Source organism: Puma concolor, chromosome B1 (assembly GCF_028749965.1).
Source record: "Puma concolor isolate L17-30 chromosome B1, mPumCon1.1.hap2, whole genome shotgun sequence".
Classification (NCBI taxonomy): Eukaryota; Metazoa; Chordata; class Mammalia; order Carnivora; family Felidae; genus Puma; species Puma concolor.
In genome coordinates this window covers 146,372,588-146,395,220 of record NC_141670.1, presented here as the reverse complement: position 1 = coordinate 146,395,220, position 22,633 = coordinate 146,372,588, and the positions used below count along the sequence as shown (strand labels likewise).

Genomic DNA, 22,633 nt, shown 5'->3' with positions numbered 1-22,633 from the left:
CATGGCTAAATAAGAGGTCAATATCAAGGGAAGTTGGGTGGGGGCCATATGTGAATTCTTTGTACCATCCTTGCATTTTTTCTATAAATCCAAAATCATTCCAATAAATAATTTATTTTGAAACAATCGTAGTTCAGTAGCTACCACACAGATGTGTTGTTTGCTCCTTCCTCAGAGCCTCTGCACTCCTGTTCTCTCTGCCTGTGCAGTTCCTGGCGGGCCTTCACATGGCCCATCCCACACCTGGTTTACCTGTCCGTTCAAATGTCATTTTAGTGAGACCTTTTCTGATCACCAACCATATTCGTGGTTACAGTCCCCACCTCACGTTTGGAACTCCTCATTCTCCTTCATTGCTTTGTTGTCTTCTGTTGCACATATTACCATTCGTCCTATTATTTTTCATGTCTTATTTATTGTGTCGGCCCCCAGGAGATTGTAAAGTCCCTTAGGACAGGGATCGTGGCCGTTCTCCCAGCTCCAGAATCGGGCCTAATAGATCGTAAGGTTTCAGTGACTACTGAAATGAAAGGAGCCAGTCAGGGAAATGACAGAGAAAGCCACCAACAGAAACAAAGGAGACAGTGGCAGCTGCACCGAACTGGCTTTGCAAATGGATGATAAGAGTCTGAAGGCTTAATTACCAATGACTAATGAGCGGCAGGTTAGGCTGTGTTTTCCCAGCACTAAGCCATATCTTTTTCATCTTTACATCTCTTCTTCTTAGCACATAATAAGAGCTAACAATTGAATGGCAAGACTCACTCCTCGACTAAAGAGGTGAGAACTTTGGGAGGTGTCACAATAAACAAAGCTGGACCCTTCATTGAGAACTGGGGTTGATTCTTACAAAGGGGAATGTGTTTTCTTCCCTTTTTTTTTAATATGAAATTTATTGTCAAATTGGTTTCCATACGGCACCCAGTGCTCATCCCAACAGGTGCCCTCCTCAATACCCATCACCCACCCTCCCCTCCCTCCCACCCCCCATCGACCCTCAGTTTGTTCTCAGTTTTTAAGAGTCTGTTATGGTTTGCCTCCCCCCCTCTCTAACTTTTTTTTTCCTTCCCCTCCTCCACAGTCTTCTGTTCAGTTTCTCAGGATCCACATAAGAGTGAAAACATACAGTATCTGTCTTTCTCTGTATGACTTCTTTCACTTAGCATAACACTCTCCAGTTCCATCCACGTTGCTACAAAGGGCCATATTTCGTTCTTTCTCATTGCCCTGTAGTACTCCATTGTGTATATAAACCACAATTTCTTTATCCATTCATCAGTTGATGGACATTTAGGCTCTTTCCATAATTTGGCTATTGTTGAAAATGCTGCTATAAACATTGGGGTACAAGTGCCCCTCTGCATCAGCACTCCTGTATCCCTTGGGCAAATTCCTAGCAGTGCTACTGCTGGGTCATAGGGTAGATCTAAAATAAGTTTGTTTCAGCACAAGTAAAACACCTCATTCATATCCAAAGACAGTGGAGTTCCGTTAAGTACTGATGCTACAGTTGTCTTAAAATAGGTACCATTTTGCAGTTGTGGAAAAGGCCTCAAACCACCAACGTCACCACCACAGGTACCAGTTGTCACAAGGCATCAGCAGTTAGGGAGGAGGGGAGTAGGAAGGGCTGCTTCCTGTTAGAGCCAAGTCATTTGAGAAGGAAGCCGCAAAGCCAGGGCTTAACATAAATCACCCCCTGTTTTGTCCTCCCCGGGGTTCTGCTGTTAGTTCCCTAAACCATACGGTACCGCAAAAGGGCACTGACAGCAGAGTGCCGTTGATTCACAGGGCCTGTGAGCACGGTGCTGGGTGCTTTGAAGCCACATCACTGCATGAGAGAAATTTAGCTATACTTCTCTTTCCTCTCCCTACAATTAAGGTCAAAGTGATGGCTTTGACCCTTTGTATTCTTTAATAATATTTTCACTTTGCCGCGGTTACACTGTACGATGAATTGCCACGGGCCAGACTAATCCCTGCTGGTATCGACCAAGCAAACTCCATATACACTATTTATCTGTACCTGATGTAAGCACTCGTCATCAAATATTTATGAAAGAGCCACCGCAGTAAGAGCAACATACTAGATGTCCAGAAAATTCAAAGGAAGGTAAGACGTAGGCTGCCCCCAAGAGGTTTACCATCTAAGGGAGCCAAAGCACAGCAGTTAGAAAATGCAGCTATGTTGAATGGTACCAGTCTTCATGAAGTTGAGTAAAGAAAACCCCCTCGACCTGACAGCGGTGACATTCGTACAGACTGCTATTCGGAGTGAAATTAGGTGAAGTGGTGTTGCAGAACAGGGCCAGGAGACCAGGTTTCAGTACCAGCTCTACCATTAAATCACGTGGACAGAGTCGCATAGGTTTCTTAAGCCTCACCTTCCTAATCTTGAAAGTGAGATTGTTTTCACCTCTTGGACGCCACGAGTACCGATCTGAAGCCTCCCGATTTCCATCTAAAACGTGCATGATCTAAGAAGTTCTGACCTAGAGAGATAGTTTAAAAGGGTCATTGTTCTCCTCTTACCCCTCTCTCTCTTTTCTTCTCTCTCTCTCTCTCTCTCTCTCTCACACACACACACACACACACACACACACAAATGTGTTTGTCTTTCTCTCTCTACAGTATTATACGATTTATCCAAACCTGGCTGGGATCCCAGCACACCCAATTCTTCTTGTTTAGCCTTGTTAATATATTGAAACAAGCTACAAGTTCAGTACATTCCCACTTATGGCTTATCTCTATCTCTTGCTTCACTTTCCTTATTTATTGGTAATTTATTCAACTCCCTGTTCATTCCAATGAGAAAGCAAAGAAAAATGAAAGTAAAGATCTATCTTTTGCTTTTATTTTCCTAGTATTGATGTCGTGAATGTCTCTTATAAAACAGCAGGTTCAGGGAGGCTCTGATCAAATAGTCTTGCCTGAAAATAACGATAAGCAGTAAAACCTGATGACCGAGAGAGTTTTAATCCTCTGGCCCCACTCCAGCACAATATTTTTTTTTAATTCAAATAACAATAATATCAGAAACGGGTTTTTTAACTATGCCTGGAGTGTAGTTTCAGGAGTTCTTGGTGGGAAGGAGGCTTGCTTTTCACTCAGTGCCCTTTTCCACTATTTGCCGTGTGCTTGTGTAAGTTTCATTATAATAAAAATTAAACAGTGATACTGGCCAACATTTACTGTGCATTTACTATGTGCCAGGCCTTTTATATGCATTACCTCATTTAGTCCTCCCACCAGCTCGAACACATTTTAAGTTTCTCCATTTTATAGATGAATAAACAGGGGTTTAAAAACATATTCAAGGACATGCATCTATTGACCCAACTGATACTTTATGGGAATAAAATTATATGGTAGATGTAAAATGCTGCAAGACGTTATATTACCATACAAAGGCGAGGCAGGAGTACCCTATCAATATCGGAGCAAGTTTATTAGGTAGATGTTGGCCAGGCGTGCAACAGTAAGTCATGCTGAAATCTAGGCTGAGCTCCAGTCCTATAATCCTGAGGTTTTTACTAGTTCATTCTATAGCTTCCATTTCTCAACCGTCCCATTGAAGGATTTGTTTGAGGCTGGAGGTGTTAAGTGTGGGGGAGGTGTTGGCGACGCATGGCCTGTGACCTTGTTTACCAAAACTGGCCTCCCTTAATCCCTGTCCATCAGATCCAACGGTGTGTTATTTCTGGTCTCTTTCCTTCTCACACCTACAGAAATGAGTGTGGGCCGTTAGGGGAAACAAAGCACATGGTGGAACATTCTCAAATTTCCAGGTGGAACATTCTCAAATTTCCATGTGCATCAGCTGGGTGAGCTGAGCCAGCTCTCAGAATTTTGAGGTCTAAGAATCTCAAAACGAATTCAGCAAGGGCCTGCCTCTTTGCAACAGATCTTCTCTTTTCAAATCCCTGGTATATGTAAATACCATATAGAAGAGCGACAGCAATTATGGTAGCCAGAGATGTAAGTGTAACGCACGCTTTCTGTGCCTTTCAGATTGTATTTTCATTTTGTTCAGTTTTCACGTTGAGCCGAGAAAAAAATTGGGGGGAGGGATGTGGGGGGGCCACATTTGTGTGTCCTATATATAGCAGACATGATTTCCAGTGGCAAGGTGTGATAATTCACACACTAGCATGAACCTCAGAACCACTCTTATGTTTCATTTTGTGGTGTTCTCCCAGTCCTGACATTAGTTTTAGCCATAAAATGATGATAATCCTCCCTGGGAAGCTTCTGTCTTGGGAACAGATTGGCTTTTTGGGATGTAGTTTATTTCCAATCACTGTTTCTTCCACAAACAGTTATTAAGGACTTATTATGTGCTGGATATTCTTCGAGACTTTGGAGACGGTGCTAAGAACAAACAAAGTAGGCTCATCCCTATTTACAGTTTCATCAAGGGAGGTGGCAATAACAAAATAAACAAGTAAATTATATAGTGTGTGAGAAGGTGATGAGTCCTATGAGAAAATCAAGCCAGGGGTGCTGGGGGCGGGGGTGGGAATTGCAAGTTAAATAGAACTCTTAAGGAAGGCCTCACTGGAAAGGTGACATTTGTGCAAAGATTTGATAGAGATGAAGGAATGAACTGTGTGGACACCTGGAGGACAGCTGTTCCAAGCTGAGGGAATGGTACATGCAAAGGCCCTGAGGCAGGAGGGTGCCAGACATGATGGGAAGGAGCAGGGAGGCATGGTTGGAGCAGAAAGAGCGAGAAGGACTGGAGTAGTAGCTGATGTGCTCAGAAAAGTAACAGGGGACAGATCCCGAAGGGCTTTGAACACTGTTGTAATAACTTTGGCTTTTACTCTATGAGATGAGGACCCACTCCAAGGTTGTTGGTTTTTTGTTTTTTAAATGTTTATTTTTGTTTGAGAGCACAAGCTGGGGAGGGACAGAGTGAGGCAGAGTGAGAGGGAGACAGAGGATCCAAAGCAGGCTCTGTGCCAACAACAGACAGCAGACAGCCTGATGCGGGGCTCGAACTCGTGAACCTCAAGATCATGACTTGAGCCAAAGTTAGAAGCTTAACCAACTTAGCCATGCAGGCGCCCCACCACTCTGAGGTTTTAAACAGAGGAGTGATCACTATTTGATTTCAGTTTCTTATAGAAATAATATTGATTGTGAGACAGGTTCCCAGAATAACCCATCAAAGCCTGTTAAGCCCATATTGCCATTGAACTGAGGGGTGCTAATCGGACTCTGGGAAGCTGAGCTCAGAGCTCGGGATCCAGGAGGTAGGAATCTGATTCATAGCTCAGTTGGGTGACTTTGTGCACGTCAGTCAACAGCTCTGAGGGAGAAATTTTCCCCAGCAGAAAAATAAGCAATACCTGGTCCCTGGCCTTATTTTGAGGACCCTCAAGTACGAATGGAACACAGAAGCATTTTGTAGGTTGTAAAACACTATATGCTGGTCAGGAGGGGTGGAGAGAAGAACAGTGGTGTCATTATTATTTCCGGGGAAACTGAGTCCAGGACTTAAGTGAAATGCCCGAATGCAACATTCCCTTTGCCATTACTTATTAAGTAGCCATAGGAATATGTCCCCCTCCTTCTCTAGCACTGGAGGTCAAGGAGAGGGACAAGGACCCAGCTGGTCTCAGTGGAAGGTGCCAGCTGGGTTCCCAGGTGAGCAGTTCCCAGGTGGGGGTTTGTGGACTGAGGCTTCCACGGCTGGTGGGTGCAAGCATCCTGTCTCCCCTCGTGAGGGCCCTGGAGGCCTCCCCTGCTCAGGCTGCCGGGCCGCCGTCGGCTAGCCCCAGACGGCCAACTTCTCCAAATAACCACAGCCCTCTCCTCCTCCCACCAGGCATTCCTCCTACGGAAGGCTTCTGGATGATCACGACTACGGATCCTGGGGAAACTACAACAACCCTCTGTACGACGACTCCTAACGAAGGAACGTGGCTGGGATGAGAAATAACTGTTCTTTATTTATAAGTGCTTTCCCAGTAGAATTAATACAAGTACCTGATGCGCATCGCGCGACAATCTTAAGCCCTGTTTTGTTGGTTTGGTTGTTTTGTTTTCCTCCCTCTCCTCTGGCTGCTGTAACTTCCCCTTTCTGGTACAAAAAGAATCTTTGTTTTAAGGTGAGTGGAGGCTTATCTGCAGCCAAAATGGGCCAGCCTGGAGCCGGAGCCACAGGCCAGACCACCGTGGTGGAGGCTTCTGGACCCACCACAGGATCCACTGGAAGAGCGACTGAGGGCCAGGGATTGAGTTGTTTTGTGTCGGGGGGGGGGGGGGGGGGGGTTACTTTGGGAGGGACTTTTTGTTTGTGGCATTTCTTATACTTTTATTTAGGAAATTCTATTAAATCTCAGTGAGGGGCAAGGAAATGAGTACTGGGAGGATTTCGCCCCGCAGGTGAGGAAGCAGGGGCTGCTCGGATTCCTTTTTAATCTGTTTTTACCTAGTTGTATCTGACAGGATGCCTGCTTGGCTCTACAAGCTGGATCCCGGCTTCTTCACTGCCTCATTAATGGAAGAGGAAACTAGAAGGTGACCTGGAGGAGGCCAGCAAGCCGAAGGACAGTAGCATGTTGCTGTCAGAGCTCAGCGTGCCCTCTTATCTGTTCTCCCCTCCAGGCCACCCATCTCTGCTAAGGATGCTCATTCTAGTCGGCTGCGGCTGGGATCGCGGCCCCCAGGCTCTCCGTGGGAGAGAGCTGTGACATGAGTTTAGTTATCGGAGAGAAAGGGGGAGCGTGTGTGCGAGTGAGCGTGCGGTGGGGCAGTGGGGGAGGCTGGGAGGGCAGGCTGGGAGCAGACAAGCACTGAGTGCCGCATTAAGGAAACTAGGAATCGGCCCTCGATAACTGAGTCATCCACTGCTTGGAGGGGCGTCTGGAATCCTTGCTTTATACCCATGGAACAGCTGGTCCACTGCCTTCCGATCTGTTGGTTAATGGCTGTAAACTTTTTTTTTTTCTAAGGGTAAAGGCATTAGTCTATATGCAGTTGTTCAGGGAGGCAATTCCATAGGAAACAGACACCATGAGTAATCCGTGCATTCTTCCCATACACTTACCTCACTAATTCTGCCCTTTAATTAATGAGCACTCTTAGGTATACAGTCTTAAGACCCTACAACTTGAATTTTGAGAAGGAACCGATCATGTTTGCATATATCCATTTATTGCAGGGGTTCTCAACCGGCAGACAATTTTGCGTCCCCCAGGAAACATTTAAAAATGTCTTGTGACATTTTTGAGTGTCACAACTTGGTGTTCCTAGTAGGTAGGGGCCACAGATCCACTAAACAACCTACAGGGCACGGGCTAGCCCACTGCAACAAAGAATCATCTGGCCCCAAATGTCAATAGTATGGAGAAACCATGAGTTACTGAAATGCCCATCGTTAACAAAACAGGACACTGCCAGAGTAGTAGTATTTTTTCTTTTTAATTAAATGAAACAATTTGTTAAATTGTTATCTAAAAAGTATTTAGTTTGTTGGCTTATGGGTTGTTTTGGCATGCGTGGCTGGCTGTGTATTTCTGTGTGTTCTCTAGATAGCTTTATTTCATGGCTCAAACTCTATCCTCCCGTAACACCTGATGTTAGCAAATGGCATCTCATGTCCTGATTGGAGTGGGAAACTTCCATGGTTTGGGAAACATAAATTGGGCCCTGTTTCAGAATGTGTTCTGTTGTCCCACAGTGTTTTAAAGAACTTGAAATGGGAGCAGTTTTTCTTTCTAAACTCGGACCTGCTGCCATGGCTCTGTTTGGTTTCCAGAAACTTGACCCTCAGGTCAACCTGTCACTCGCTGTGGTCCAGCAAGTACTGACATGAAAACCATTGTTGCCACGCTATTCACAGTTGCCAGGAGGGTTCCACTTTCCACAGCCTGCCATCCCACACTCTGCAAAGAAATTATTCTTCTTATTAACAATTTAATGTTTATTTCATTTTTGAGAGAGAGAGAGAGAGAGAGAGAGAGCGAGAGCGTGAGCACGTGAAGGGCAGAGACACAGAACTCGAAGCAGGATCCAGGCTCTGAGCTGTCAGCACAGAGCCCAATGCGGGGCTCGAACTCACGAACCGTGAGATCATGACCTGAGCTGAAGTTGGATGCTCAACCGACTGAGCCACACAGACGCCCCTGCGAAGAAATTATTCTTAAATTCCTTCCATACCAAAGGAGAATGAGCAACCCCCAGAGGTATTTTACAATAGGACTAGGTAATGAGAAGTAGAGTGCCAAGAATTCTGGTATCTCTGATTTAAAAAAAAAAAAGTGGACATTCTCAGAAAAATGGCCAGGGATGACCAGTGGTGCCCCCTCTGGCCGTGATGGGCCTGAATAGTTGTCTCTCTTCCCTACTCTCATGCCCTTTATAAAGCCTAGAGGCTCTCAGTTTAGCAAAGGACAATTCAGTAAAAACAGGATATCCCTTTTATTTTCTCCCTCCACAAACATTTTGACAAAATGTCCATGAAACACCTTCAAAGCGGTGCTCTTCTGGATAAATACTGGGTCAGTCATTATGCTGGGTCAGAGGGACCAACCTCTTCCCAGGAAAAGCTGACCAGTTATGAACCACAGACTCAGTAACATCTGTCCTAACCAAAGTCTTCTGTTGTTCAAGAGCGATTGGTGGGTTTGTTGCTCCTGTTACTTTCTAAATCCTTAATGGCAAAGGGAGAGATCTGGACCTCAGGAAGATCTGTTCGGCAAGGTGACAGCTTCCCATAAAAACTCGAACACTCCGTGTTATGTCAGTATAAACTACCATAGGTTGAACCTTATTTTGCCAAGTGCATTTTTTTTCCGAGTTGGCCAAAGAATTTGAACAACTGTATTCAACATAGGTTGCTTAACACACACACACACACACACACACCCCTGAAATACATGCTGATAATTGACGCCTAGACATCAGAGAGTCTGTTCAGGTCTACCCAAGGGAAATAGCTTCAGCGGATCTAAAGCAAGCACATTCCTTCCAGGAATAGGACTAGGTCGATAAAGCGATAGAATGTCAGAGCAGGAGGGAGGCAAGCAGCCTCTTCGAAACCACAGATTGCAAATGATGAACAGTGGGATCCAACTTTGTCTTCTTTTCTCCTGGCCCCAGTGAAGTCTCTTGCCCTCCCTGGATGTCTGTCTTCATTTCTTAAATGAGGGTGTTGCTTTCACATTGACCTCACCCCACACTACCTCACAAACGTGTTGTGAGGATTAATGAAACGATGTCTAGTGTTTTCAGTTTCTGGAGAAAAGATATTTATGGACATTTAAAGTATTATGCAGATATATATAAGGGATCTCAGTTTCAGTTTCTTGTTTGTTGTGATACTGGTGTGTTATTTTCACTTACATCTATCAGGCGACAGCTGTTATCGTAGCCACATCAGGCAGCTGTCACAGCTATGAGCTACCCCCCGTGCTGCTGACTGACTGCAGGGTTAGCTGTGCCCGGGACCAGAATGGTTTCTGTCTCCAAATGAAAAGATGTCCCAGGACATAGGTCTCCCGGACTACTGAGTTAGGATCCAGGAGGTTAGGGTAACACAATATAGATACCTGAGCACTAACAGCGGTAGACCTCTGGCCTTCACCACCCCAAAGTTGTTCTGGGTTCTTTACAGAGTTGATTCTGGTTTGAAGTCATCTGTTTGCCCTTCGTCTTGCTTGCAAGGGTGCATGGTTCAAACCCTCACGGGTGGGAAATGAATTTTGCAACTGGGCCGTGTTGATTTGCACGTTGATTCACTGATTCACCTTCTTTGCCTTTAACCTCCTGTTGGCAAATGAATGTACCATTTCAACTTTGATTTTAAAGCATTAGTTGATACTGGTAATAGTGCTAACCAGAAGACCCATGCCAGCTTGCTTTCTTGGGGTGAGTTAGCCAACATCACTTAAAAGATGGAAAGATGTGCAACTTCTTTGATATTTGATGTCATTGTACCTACATTTGTTGTAAGACATATTGCATACTAATTATATCAATTAAAGTTGTTAAAAGCCTGCATCTGACAGTAGTGATTCACATTTTGATATGTTTTGTTATTCAAGCCATTGAGTCGCTCTGCTCATGTTAAGTAGCCTTGACTTGTTCTTAAAGAAAATCTACCCCACATCAATAAATAGCATTTTCTGCACGGCAGGAAGGCTTCTCTGATCTTGAAACAGAATTGAAGAGTGTCAGAAACGAAACTTTCTAAGGAGTGATTTTGCTCTTAACAATACACCACGTCTTAGAAAGTAGATGTAAGAATAAACACTTTGGTTCAGTAAGTAGGCAGTGAGACAAACTCAAGTCTTATTAAGGCATATTTGACATCAGCAAGTACATTTGATGCTTGCTGGCTCTCCTTCAAAAAAATTAAGTCCATCATACCCATCCTGACAGTTAAATAGCAAGCAATTTCAATCATTCAGAATAGACCATCAGCCCTCAGAAGCTAACCAAAGATTATTCTGATTCTGAGGAGAAGAACGGCAACAAGATGCATGCACTTTGCAACACAGGAGAGGAACGGAGCCACCTGTAAGCTAGAGCAAGTTGATTTGATGATGTGAAACTTAAGGTCAGATTTCATAAGGTTAGGTACCTGGTTTCCAGTGGCACGACGTGGAGGGTTGACTGGGAAGAGTCTAGATGAAAAAACAGGACCAGACGTCAAACAGACCCTTTCCTGTTGATGATTCGGCCATTTTTTTGAGGCCCTCCATGGGCCCAAAAGCAAGTAACCAGTCCATGATTCCAACCAAGCTTGTCTGAACAGAATCAGTCAGAAAGCACGTTGAACGTGCATGGAAAGAAATGGCCTAACGGGTGGTGTTTACATATTATGAGTTATTGGGTCCCCATCAATATATTTTCCTATATGATAGCTTTTCCAAGTCAGATCATAACATGTTTCTTTTTTTTTTTTTTTTTTTAATTTTTTTTTTCAACGTTTATTTATTTTTTGGGGGACAGAGAGAGACAGAGCATGAACGGGGGGAGGGGCAGAGAGAGAGGGAGACACAGAATCGGAAACAGGCTCCGGGCTCTGAGCCATCAGCCCAGAGCCCGACGCGGGGCTCGAACTCACGGACCGCGAGATCGTGACCTGGCTGAAGTCGGACGCTTAACCGGCTGCGCCACCCAGGCGCCCCTCATAACATGTTTCAAGTCTTTAGTAAGCTATCTGTGATGTTTTACTCTCCTAAAATTCAGTAGCACTCACCCAGCTCACCAATAGCTGGCTATATTTTGATGTTTGTCAGAAAGCATTGAGTCATAAATGACCATCGAAAAGCAATGATCAAATTGGGAAAATGCCTATAAGCAGTACGGTCTCTTCTTTTAAAAGACCTAATCTATGACAAGTACAGAATGGACTCCATTTACAGCACTAAAGCAGCATTAATCCGTTGGAGGCAAGAAGTGTATTGTGTTCCTATTTTAAGCAAGATACTGAATATTTACTATAAAACAGAAGGAACGTAGTATCCATTAGGAACTTTGGGTACCTGTGGGCATTGTCTAATGTAATCCTTGGATCAACTCAGTGATCACTACACTCTCTCCATCTTACAGATGTGGAAACTGAGGTGCCAGGATACTCCATTCACTCACGCATGTACGGACTCCTTCCATGTACTCCGCAATGAATAAGATGGCCCCTGCTTGCCAAATATTTACAGTTTAGTAAGTGGCAGAAGTGGAATTCAAACCAGGTCGGTCTGTTGCCAGAGCCGTTGGTTATTTTCCACTCAAGGGGCTGGTTTCCGATCTAAATATAACCCAGCTCTTAAGACTCTCACACCTTCTACTAAAATGGGCCCTTCCCCGTCTTGTGAGGTACCCCCCTCAGCTATTTTAGGTGATCTGGAGGGGGTCTGGCATGCAGCCCAGAGAAAGCCCAGTCAGGTCCCAAGCACATGTCCCCTGCCAGGCACTGTCACCTTTCTGCCAATTCATGCTGCCCTGCTGGGCTGTGTTCTCTGCCAAGGAAGAGACTGCCTCTACTTAACCCCCCTTCTGTCAGAGCACAAACACTGACCCGACTGTCTCCCAGAGTTTAGTGAAGAACCCCCCTCTTAGCTTCCACTTGAAGCCACCCCGCTCTCCGTAGGAGATAAGCGTGAATCCCCAGCAGCGTGGACTAGAAATTCTACCCTCAGAATGTCTTCCCCTTTTGCCCTCTTGTTCCATTATGTCACTAACTTGTCTTTCCTTGGTATCGTCATCATAATGGCTTATTCTCACCTAACACTTAGGATGAGCCAGATACTGTTCCAAGTACTTTACGTGGATTAACATCCCAAGGGGGTAGATCTTATTAATACAGTATTCCCATGGTACTGATGAGAAAACTAAGGGCCAAAGGTGTCGAAACTTCCCCAAGGTCACACAGCTGGTAAGTTGTGGAGCAGAATTCTGGTGCCAACCGTCAGACTCCAGAGTCCATGCTCTTGACCGCTTCCACAGAGCCCTCACTCAGTGCCCGAGTTCCCTGCACGTACACTCAGCCAGACATCTGTGTTTGAATCCAGTGTGGCCAAGGCCGGGCACCCGCTGCAGAAGCAAGGCCCCTACCTGAAGGGAGGCTTCTAGAGTCACCACAGGGGCCCCCTCGTAGGGCACCTGGCCTGGCAGACTCTGGGCTCCCTCTGTCAAGATTCTGGTCCTTCCAGACAAGGTCACCCACCTGACAACCTCCAGCTCAACAGCAGGGGACTCCGGGCTGACCCTTCTCTTGTCACGAGGCCCACACAGTAGCTGTGGTGAGACAGTGCAGAGCACTCCTGTTCTCCCACTAGCCGTGTCTGCCTCGGCACTTGGACAGAACTCACCACAGCAAACACTGCTGGGCAAAGTGCTGAAAAGCTCAAGCCCGACGGAAGCCAGGGGCCGTCGGGTGGTGTGAGAGACAAATGCTCACCCCTGGCCCCCATGCCAGGACACTGAGACCTGCCACAGGCGTTCATCGGGGAAAACAACAAACACTTCCCCGTGCATTCCTGGAATATATAAGAACATCTGAACACAAAGCTAAGGATTTCACATAGAAATCAGTCTCGCACAAACTTTTTAAGAGCAGGAAGAGAAACGGGTAGGGGAGCCATAGCAGGTAACTGCTGAAATTCTTGGGTCTCTGGGAAGCTGCCACTGTCTCCGGCTCCAGCAGTGAGGCAGGGGGTTCTTAAGAGCTCACTGGGGAGCCCCAGCTACTCCCACACCTGCCAGCAATGGTCTGGAGAATGACTTTCCCTTTTTTCCACCTTTCCTATCTCATGTGAGAACGTCTTATGGACAAGCTCTAGCCAGAACCCTGTAAGGAAAGGGAATTGAAAGAAATGCGGTTCCCAGCTTCCCCTCTGTCCTGCAAAGGAGACCTTAGACAAGGTGGTGAGGATACTGAGCTGAAAATAAGTGAGCACAGTCCACCCTTCTTACTCCAGATTACAACTTCCCTCAAGAGGAGAGTAACAACATCATTTTATCCCTAAGGTGATGCAACTGTCTCTTACACACTCACCTGCCCCCTAAAAAGAAAGACACAGTATTCCATGTGTGACTTGAGCTCTGGGAACATTTACTCCTAGTCCAGATGCAATCTTCCTTTGATAGCCAATGATTTATATGCCAACTTATACGAATAACCACTTGATATTGGATAAGGGGCGGGGAGACATGGCAGGGATGAAGGAGAGAGGAGGAACTGATGAATACAAATAACAAATAGGTTGTAGGTAGATTAGACAAATAGAGAGATAGGCAGATACAGAGATATAACAAATTGAGGAAGAGAATAACACGTAGTTACAAAAGACTTCCTTTCTGCAACTGATCACTAGACCTTGTTGGCACTGAGAACTTTCTTCTTCCACTAGCCTTTGCATGTTCTTTTACCCTAACATCTCATGTTTTAGCCAACATCTCGTCTGGTCATGGGTCTTTACATGGCAGGGTGACTCAAACTTTCTGCCAAAATGTGAGTAAAGCTTGGGGACTGGAAAAGAAAGGGTGCGACTGAACTGGACCCTACAAACAAATGAACATGAGAGAGTGAGATGCCTATGTGGTCCATATATGCCAAATACTCTCCCTTCCCTACTTTCCTTGCTCTTTTCTCTCTCCACCCCCACCTCACCCACACACACACCAAACAAACAAACAAAAAATAGGGTAGAGAAGGGGTTCAAAACCATTGTCAACACTTAGGTTGCTGCATGCAAGAGCCCTGGGTCATTCCACACCCCCCATCCACCCACCAACTCCTCCCTGCCCTTCATCTCTGCTTGGGGTCTTCTGAGGAGAATAATGCATTCTTCAGAAAGCCAGAACTTGATAAAAACATCTGCTAGGAAGAGAGGGGGAAAGTAAGAGCGAGATTTCCTTTCAAAGTTCCACCGGCCATTCCTCCCTCCACATCCCACCAACAAGCCCCCTCCTTCATCTCCCCTTGTGAGGAAACACCTGGCTGCAGATGGTCTTGCTGAACCATGATAACAAGCTCTGGAGCCGATACGCGATGAAATGAAATACATTTAACTTACAGGATGAATAATCCCCGATGGCAATTAATCTCCAGTCCTGAGGCCCGGGGGCTGCATGAGGGGCTGTGCTCTCTCCTTCAGAACATTCATTTCTGGAAAGCAGCCAAGTTCACTAAGCAGCCCTAATCATGGGGCACAGCCTGGGAACCTTTGCCTTTGCCTCCACCCTCCAAGGGTTCCCAGCAATACCTGGCTGTTGGCCTCCTCTCCTCTATAATGGAGAGGCTGGATTTTATGTCTGTCCCCCTAGGCCAGTTTCAATGCCCCCATGAGTTCAGGTAAATTCCTCAACTAGCTCCTTTGGGGCTGGACATCCTGAGCTATCCAGGGAGCTGACAGGTGGCTCTTCAAAAAAAAAAAAAAAAAAAAAAAAGTAAAATCACTCTTTCCTAGCCTCTATAATCTCCTGGAAATGAGGCAGCTGGTTCCCTGTGGAATAACAGGCTCTCAGTCCAACCAGAGTCAAAACCATCAACACAGGAGAACGGGTAGGCTAGAAATTCTGCCCCACTTTGTATCCTTTCCCCTCGGTTCCTTCTCTGTCCTTAGGACACTAGCTGTAAGAGGAGAGGGGGCCGTGGGAAACCCAGGCTGCTACCTGGTAGAGGCATATGGGACTAGAGATCAACAGAGAAGCACTTGTTCATTGAGAGCCTCACTGTTTGCTCCATTAAAGTCCCCGTGGATTCCACTAAGGAATAGCCTGTGGTGGAACTGTAGCATTGGAAGCAAAAATTTCATTCATTCACCACTCAACAAACAGTATTCGTGTATACATTCTAGATGTATAAACAAATGAAACAAGACATGATCCCTAAAATAATACTCATCCTCAAAATGCTTTCAATCTAATAATAAAAAGTGACTCCACGCAGAGTGATGGGTACCTTGGTAATGTACAGGGTACTCTGGGAGCACAGAACAGGATGTAGTAGAAAGATCTGAAAGTGTCCTGACAAGTTTGGTTTCATCTTCCTCATTCCCAGAGATCTCTCTGATCCTCAGTCCCCTACCATCTGCCTAATGAATTTCCTGGACCTGAACTTGCCCTCTGGGCTGTTCCTTTGAAGATCCATCCTTTACCATTAGTCCAAGATTTTATCTTAGAAATCTTACTTGCTCTTTCTAACTGACCCGTTTGAGCCAAGGGTACTGGCTTCTCCCCAACCTGGACACGCCCAGATCAGCCCGTGCTTCCAGTGTTTGTCATGGCCCAGTGATGCCTCGGGCTGGAACTCTGGTAAGTATTGTATCTCTCACTGCAGAAAGCAAGCTGGAGAGTGAGGAGGGGGCAGGGAGAGAGAATGTCATCCTATCCTCATCTTGCCACAATTTCCTACAGTAAAAATTCGCTAAGGTTCACCAAGGAGTTTAACTGGCCTTCCTGTGTCGTCTGATGGAAGAGAGGAGGACAGGAAGGGAAATGGCCTGTGTTGAATGCCTGTTAAGTGCCTACATGGTGAGGAAGGGTTTTTTAGAGACCAGAAAATTGAGGCTCAGAAAGGTTAAGTGAACTTCCCATGGTGACAGAGCTAATAAGAGGCAGAATCTTGATTTCAGCTCTGGACCTTCTTATTCCCAAGTCCATGTTCTATCTAGATGATGGTGCTTCTCAAACTTTAATGTGTACACAAATCACTGTGGGGGGGTTCATTAAAATGAAGCTTCGGGGGTGCCTGGGTGGCTCAGTCGGTTAAGCTTCCGACTTCAGCTCAGGTCATGATCTCACGGTTGGTTTGTGGGTTCGGGCCCTGCTTCAGGCTCTGTGCTGACAGCTCAGAGCCTGGAGCCTGCTTTGGATTCTATGACTCTCTCTCTCTCTTTCTGCCCCTCCCCTGCTTGCGTTCTCTCTCTCAAAAATAAATAAGTAAAGTCTATTAAAAAATGCAGCTTCTGATTCACAGGTCGGGGAGAAGGGGTGAGAATCTGCATTTGTAATAAGCTCCAGGTGGTGCTGATGCTAGGGGTTCCCCGCTGCCCCCTGATGTTGAGCAGTAAGGCAGTGGAAGAAGCAGCTTTCTACTCATAATCCCAGGTAGACCCCAAGGGCCCAACAGGGAGCCATTCTCAATAGGGCCAATACCACTGCCCCTTACCCACGGGTAGCAATGTGTGGCAGCATATTTGGGTTTTGTTTTCTGCTTGTTGCCATGACTGGTGCAGTTACCAGCATTTCGTATCTGGGAGTAAAGGATGCTAGAAATCCTTCAGTGGATGAAATCACCCACAGTTGATTTTCTTGGGACAGCCCTACATGATACAGACTGCCTCACCTAAAATTTTCCTAGCATCTTCATCAAGGAACCCTGAACAGCAGCTGGGGGTGTGCACACTACTGTCAGGTGCCATCCCTTTGGCTGCCTCATCTCCATTACTTGTTCTCCGTCATTGGAAACACCAGCGCTGCCCTCCGGCTGCTCTACTCCACACTGTTAGCACCGACAACTGCCCTACAGGAGATCACTGCACACACATGAGTGCATGTTGACGTCCCGCTTCCTCGAACTCCAGCGTTGCAACAGAAAGGACAATCCAGGACGGGCCTAATCAGAGACAGGTATGTTCACATATTGTCTGGCACCCCTAAAGAGCCCAGGGATGCTGCTGTTACACAAACGTGGGCATCTTTGGAAGGCACACTGGCCAGCTAATAAATGCATATGTTGCACTCCACGACAATTTTGAAGGGTATATACTGAGAAAATGAGAGAGGAGCTGACATCTGCTAAGCCTCTGCTCTTTGCCAGGAAACAGACAGATGCTTTACGAATGTTGTTTCACTACAGCCGTGGCATGGATTAGACATGACAAACTCAGACTCTAGAGCTAGAGTGTCTGGGTTTGAATCTCACCTCGGCTAATTACCAGTTGTATTGCCTTGAAGACAATACTTAACCTCTCAGGTCCTCAGTTTCTTCATCTGTAAAATGGGGGTCAGAATGGTATATGCCTCGTGGGCCTATTATGAAAGTTAAATAAATTAATACCTGAAGAGCACACAGCACGGATCAAAGACTATAAAAGCATATGTTTGCTAAATATGATAGCCATATAAGTGAGTTTTCCATATTTTACCGAGGAGGAAAAGGAGGCTTACTCAAGTTCACATACCTACACTACGGTACAATCCGTCTGATCAATCGTAATAAAAACTAATATCCAGTGAGAACTTATCATGTATGAGACACTATCCTAAGTGGTTTACTAGCATCAACTCAATTAATCCCCACAACCACCCGAAAAGATAGGTAGTCTGAGGAAGCTGACTTTCCTGAGGATACGTATTTGGTTAGTGGTGAATCCGGGAAGCCCTGGGAATTGGCTCTGAAGCCTGGGTGTCACAGCTCCAAATTTCATGCTTTGCCCAGCTCCTCACCTACCCCTGTGGTCATTTACAGTACCCAGCACTGAGCTAGACTTCTTTGCGATAAAACAAAGTAAAAGTCACGATAATTACTTTCAAGTTAGTAATTCAATGCTATTATCTTCGTCTTCTTATAGGATAGGTTGTTGGCAAAAGCAGCATATGAAAATAGACCTGCAGCTACATCTCAGTTCTGTCAATCACACACTTTAAAGACCCCAGGCATGTTACCTAATCTTCCTGAGCCTCAGATTCCTCACCTAAGAAAAAAAAAGTGTAAATGGCAATCATTTCTTGGCAACCGTGTTTATAAAGACTAAATAAGATCCTTTATGTGTAGCGCTCAAAAACCATTACCCCCATCTCTGCTCTTCCCCTTCTGTGTCTCAGAAGGAATGACAAACTGGAATTAGAAATGCAGATATGACTGACCCATGATATACAATAAAGTCTCTGGATGACAGCTAAGAGTCCCATGTTGCCTCTTGAATTGGAGTTTTATTCCCCAAAATCTATTTCATATAATTAAAATGCCAAATACTAATCATAAAAAGTAAAATCCCTCACTTTGGATACCCACTTTGACAGATACCTATTTAATATATAAAACCAAACACGTATCATAAATCTATATTTGAAATTATCGGGGGGGGGTGCATAAGCTAACTGGTTCCTGAAAATGTGAGTCCAGCAAAATGTGGACCAACGGTGCCTCGTTTCCTGGTAGGTATCTTTATAATCAGCATCAACAGCTGTCATTGCTCTAGGGACCCTGCCAAGGTTCAATATCCGGTTCACTTGGGGCAAAATTTTCCATTGATGAGTTAATGAGCATGAACGGTCAATTCTCAGGGAGGAGTTCCAAAGGTAACTTCTCTTACAGTATCTCCGGCTCCTTTTTCAAAAACATGAAACACCATCTTGCTCAGTCATCTTCATCTTCAAAGATGTCCGCCAACTACTCCAGAGCAACCTTCCGTCCCTTAGATCAACTCTTCCAGCTTCCCCTGAAATCCGAAATTTGCCAGCCAGTTATCATCCTCCTGAATGATTAAGCCATCCTTTACATCACTTATTTCCTCTTCTCAATGGTTTCCCAAGCTCTGTCTGTAAGAGTTTTAAAAGGTGGTGACCAATACCTATTAATAAGCCAAGAATTTATAGCTTAGTTGAAGAGCATGCTCTTTAGCCAATCATGAATTCACATCACCAAGAGCTTTTTTCACCTTTAAAATCGGCACACCATATTGTCATCACTAATTATTTGCATTGACTGAAGGCTATTCTAAAAGCACATCAGCTTCAGCTATTACGTATGCATAAATACAAAATTTGCTCAGTATGGTTAAAGCGTTACTTATGATAAGCCTGTAAAGATTGTACTTCTCAAGTTAAGCCATCCCAAGTCAGGTGGTGTCTGTTTCCAAATATTCCCTTAATTACATCTGATGTCTTTGCTCAAAAGGGGGATTCTGGTCTGTTAACTAATCCTACTAACATCACCTCTCTCTGAGCTGGAAAAAGATGAGTTATTTTTGGAAGTAGGTAATTCCGTGTCCCAGAGATGAAGTTCTTTGCATAATCAGGTTTTTAAATGTCAGTAGCAGTTTGGAGCATTATTAAAGTATTTCTGGCTTCTGAAAAGGTTTCCAAATACCCTTACATGTGTTTAATCTTTCAAAATGAAGTCAGATAAAAGTTGAAGTTTTTGTCAGTCTGAAGGGGATCCCAGTACAGGGCCATGGATGCTGAGTGCTATGTCTGCACATTTTGTCCTGAAATACGTATCCCTGTATCCAGAAAAAATAGCCCAGCCTTGGAAAATTTGAAGTCACAAGCTTGAAAAGCTTAAACAAACAAAGAGAAGTCATGAAGTATGTTTACGGGCCTCTAATAAAAAACCCATTTATATTTAGCATATTTCCAACCCAGTTTTATGAATTGGCTCTTCTAGGAATTTGGGAGATTGGAGGACAGGACAGTGTCTTATTTGATGGTAGAAAAGACCAGCATACTTCAAAATCTCCTGCTGTGCACCATGTAAAAGAAGTATGAAAGGCAAAAAGAAATGGCCATTGGTCTGGATGACATGTAAAGACCGGATCCAACCATCTTCATGCCTCAGACATTTTAAGATTATTTTCAACCTTGTTAGTAATTTTTAAAATTCTACATAAAGCCAGTGCACCTTTTTGCATAATCAATTTAGACCACAAAAACTGAATCCCCAACTTTAAACACCCCAAGGTATCCAATAGGAGAAATTTTGTGATGAACCGTTATTTCATGTATTTCTAGTAGGATATAGCTTGGCACCAACCTTCTGTCACAGGTCATAAACCCCAAAATCATGCTCCAAGACAGAGATTTGTGTACAAAAGGTTTATTGGGGGATTATTGACATAGAGATCAACACCTGAGAGAGAAAGAAGGAAGCAGGGCTGGGCAGAGGGTGTATTGGAATTACGATACCATTGTGGCAAAGGTCTCAGCCAATCCTACAGGGAATTCTGGGGCTGAAATGACCCTGCAGAGCAGTCTCAAATTGGGGTATTAATTGCAGGTTCCCCTCTGCATAACTTTAGGCAAGACAGCTCTCTCCAGCCTATAGAAAGTTCCAGAAGAGGAACTCAGCTGAGAGCTATCTGCCACCAACACTCCTACCAGGTGGAGGAATGAATGAACCGACCTGGCAGGGGATCTGGGTGACACACAATGGCATCCTTTGTAGACAACTCCTCGCTCCACTTGGATCCACTAGCTTCATACAGCAAATCCTGAGAGAAGCTCCTCCAATATTCTGTTTGGTCTCTCCTCCTGGGAGAATCTCACAGGAGGAAGCTTAGTAGGAAAAACTACCATCCCTGCCATTGCACTGGATCTTGAGGCAGTAACAAACTCACCCTGCCTGTCCTCCACCATCTATTCTAGAGTCTCTTTGCCCTCAACTAACACCTCTGCTGGTCTAGGTGGCTAGGCTGCTGAGATGACACAGACACTTATTTTCTGAATAAGAGAGGCAATGGGCCACTGGTCGCCATGACCTTCCCAGGCGGTGGTTATATAGCAAAGGAGGTGAGCAGTAGGCACATGACCATGATATCTATGGTCCCATCATATGCGCCCCCATCCACAGGCTGCTGGACTGACCACTGCTGCCACACTTAATCATCAGAATTGGGCAGTTACCGAGAGCAGTCAAAGTGGATCACCTGAATGCCAAATATATACTTCCCTGACCCCTAGTGTGGAACAGCAGCTCTACCTCTACCTGATGATCAGGGTCAATTATTCATGCCGGTATGGTGACTACTTTCCTTGCCTGCTGGTCTCTTAAGACAAGATCTTTGACGTAACCAAGTGCTTAATCCTATTATTACTTAAATAGGATCTTGCTGTTTTCCTTAGTGGACCAATCACCCCTCTAAGAACCAAGATGATTAAGTGTCTGAATTCACTGTTGTGAGGAAGGGAAGCTCAGACTCTCTAATGGGGCCATTGGATGAAATGGTAAGCAGGGTCACTGCTATTTTCACCCCTTGCTTCCTGGATCCATGACTTCTACATCTTAAAACACAGCAGCATATAATATTTAATGATTTAGGTGTATACCACATCTTCAAGGAGAGTATTTCCCCTGCACAGGGCATCCTCTCAAAGATGGCACATGAGCTAGACCTTCAACAGACTTTTCCAGTGCTCTGGTCAGTCCAGCAGCCTGTGGATGGGGGCGCATATGATGGAACCATAGATATCATGGTCATGTGCCTACTGCTCACCTCCTTTGCTATATAATGGGTCTCTTGGTCCCATACAATTTTATGTGGGATCCCATGTTTATGGATCAAACTTTTCTAAGCCCTTGGTCTGTGGTGCTGGCTAAGGTACTGTAGGCAGAAAAGGCAAATGCATATTTGGAAGAGGCATCAAACCCATTATGGAAAAGTCCATCAGCCTCGACCTACTGCTGATCCCTTTTCTGTTCTGAGACCCACATAATGCTGGCAATCTTTATGGGTCATCTTGTAAATGGGCTGAATCAATATTCCTAGTATGCTGCTTCCAGAAATCAAAGACTCCTATCAGGTACTGTGTTCTTTCCTGGTAATGAGAAGTGCAAGACACAATAATCTGCCCCTTGCTAGAGAGAATGTTCCAGTTTGCTTCAGACCATTATCCTAAAAGTTGCATTAAGGCTGTGGGCCACTGAGTCTTTTTAGAGTTTAACTCCAACCCTCTGGAATACATTGTATTAAGTTGTATTAATTTTTTGTCATTGCATGAAAAAATTACCACACATTTAACCATTTAATACTACCTCATGGTTCTCCAGGTCAGAGGACCAGGCAGACCTAACTGGATTTTCTGCTGAGGGTCTCATGAGGTCAAAGTCAAGGCTGCATATCATCCAAGTGTACCACTATTAAAATGCTTAACAATTACACCACCACCACGGCATGCCCCAGGCTATCTGTGTTCTACCTGCCATCAGTAGATTTCATTTGCTGCCCAATTTTTTGCATAATACATTGAACATAACACACTACGTAACCACTATTTGTGTTTACAACTTTTTCTCTTCCTTCTAAAATCAAAACCTGTGACCTGTTTCACTGCCAACTATTCCATGTGAATAAAACAGTGAGTGATTCCACATTCCAATTGAATCTCTTTTACTTGCTGTAAACATGGCTGGTCTTCCTTCAGAACTAATCTGAATGTATATTTTCCC

The 22,633-nt window shown here is 44.9% G+C and overlaps 1 protein-coding gene across 2 annotated transcripts in view; it reads left to right on the top strand.

Annotated features, from left to right (window-relative positions):
• PARM1 (prostate androgen-regulated mucin-like protein 1) overlaps nt 1-10,014 on the top strand; it is a 113,285-nt gene extending 103,271 nt beyond the window's left edge. For both annotated transcript variants that reach the window (XM_086704845.1, XM_025922152.2), the window contains exon 4: nt 5,837-10,014. In XM_086704845.1, the coding sequence (XP_086560971.1) occupies nt 5,837-5,921 (85 nt within the window). In that variant the 3' untranslated portion in view covers nt 5,922-10,014. The remainder of the gene's footprint in view (nt 1-5,836) is intronic.
• The last annotated feature ends 12,619 nt before the right edge of the window (nt 10,015-22,633 follow it).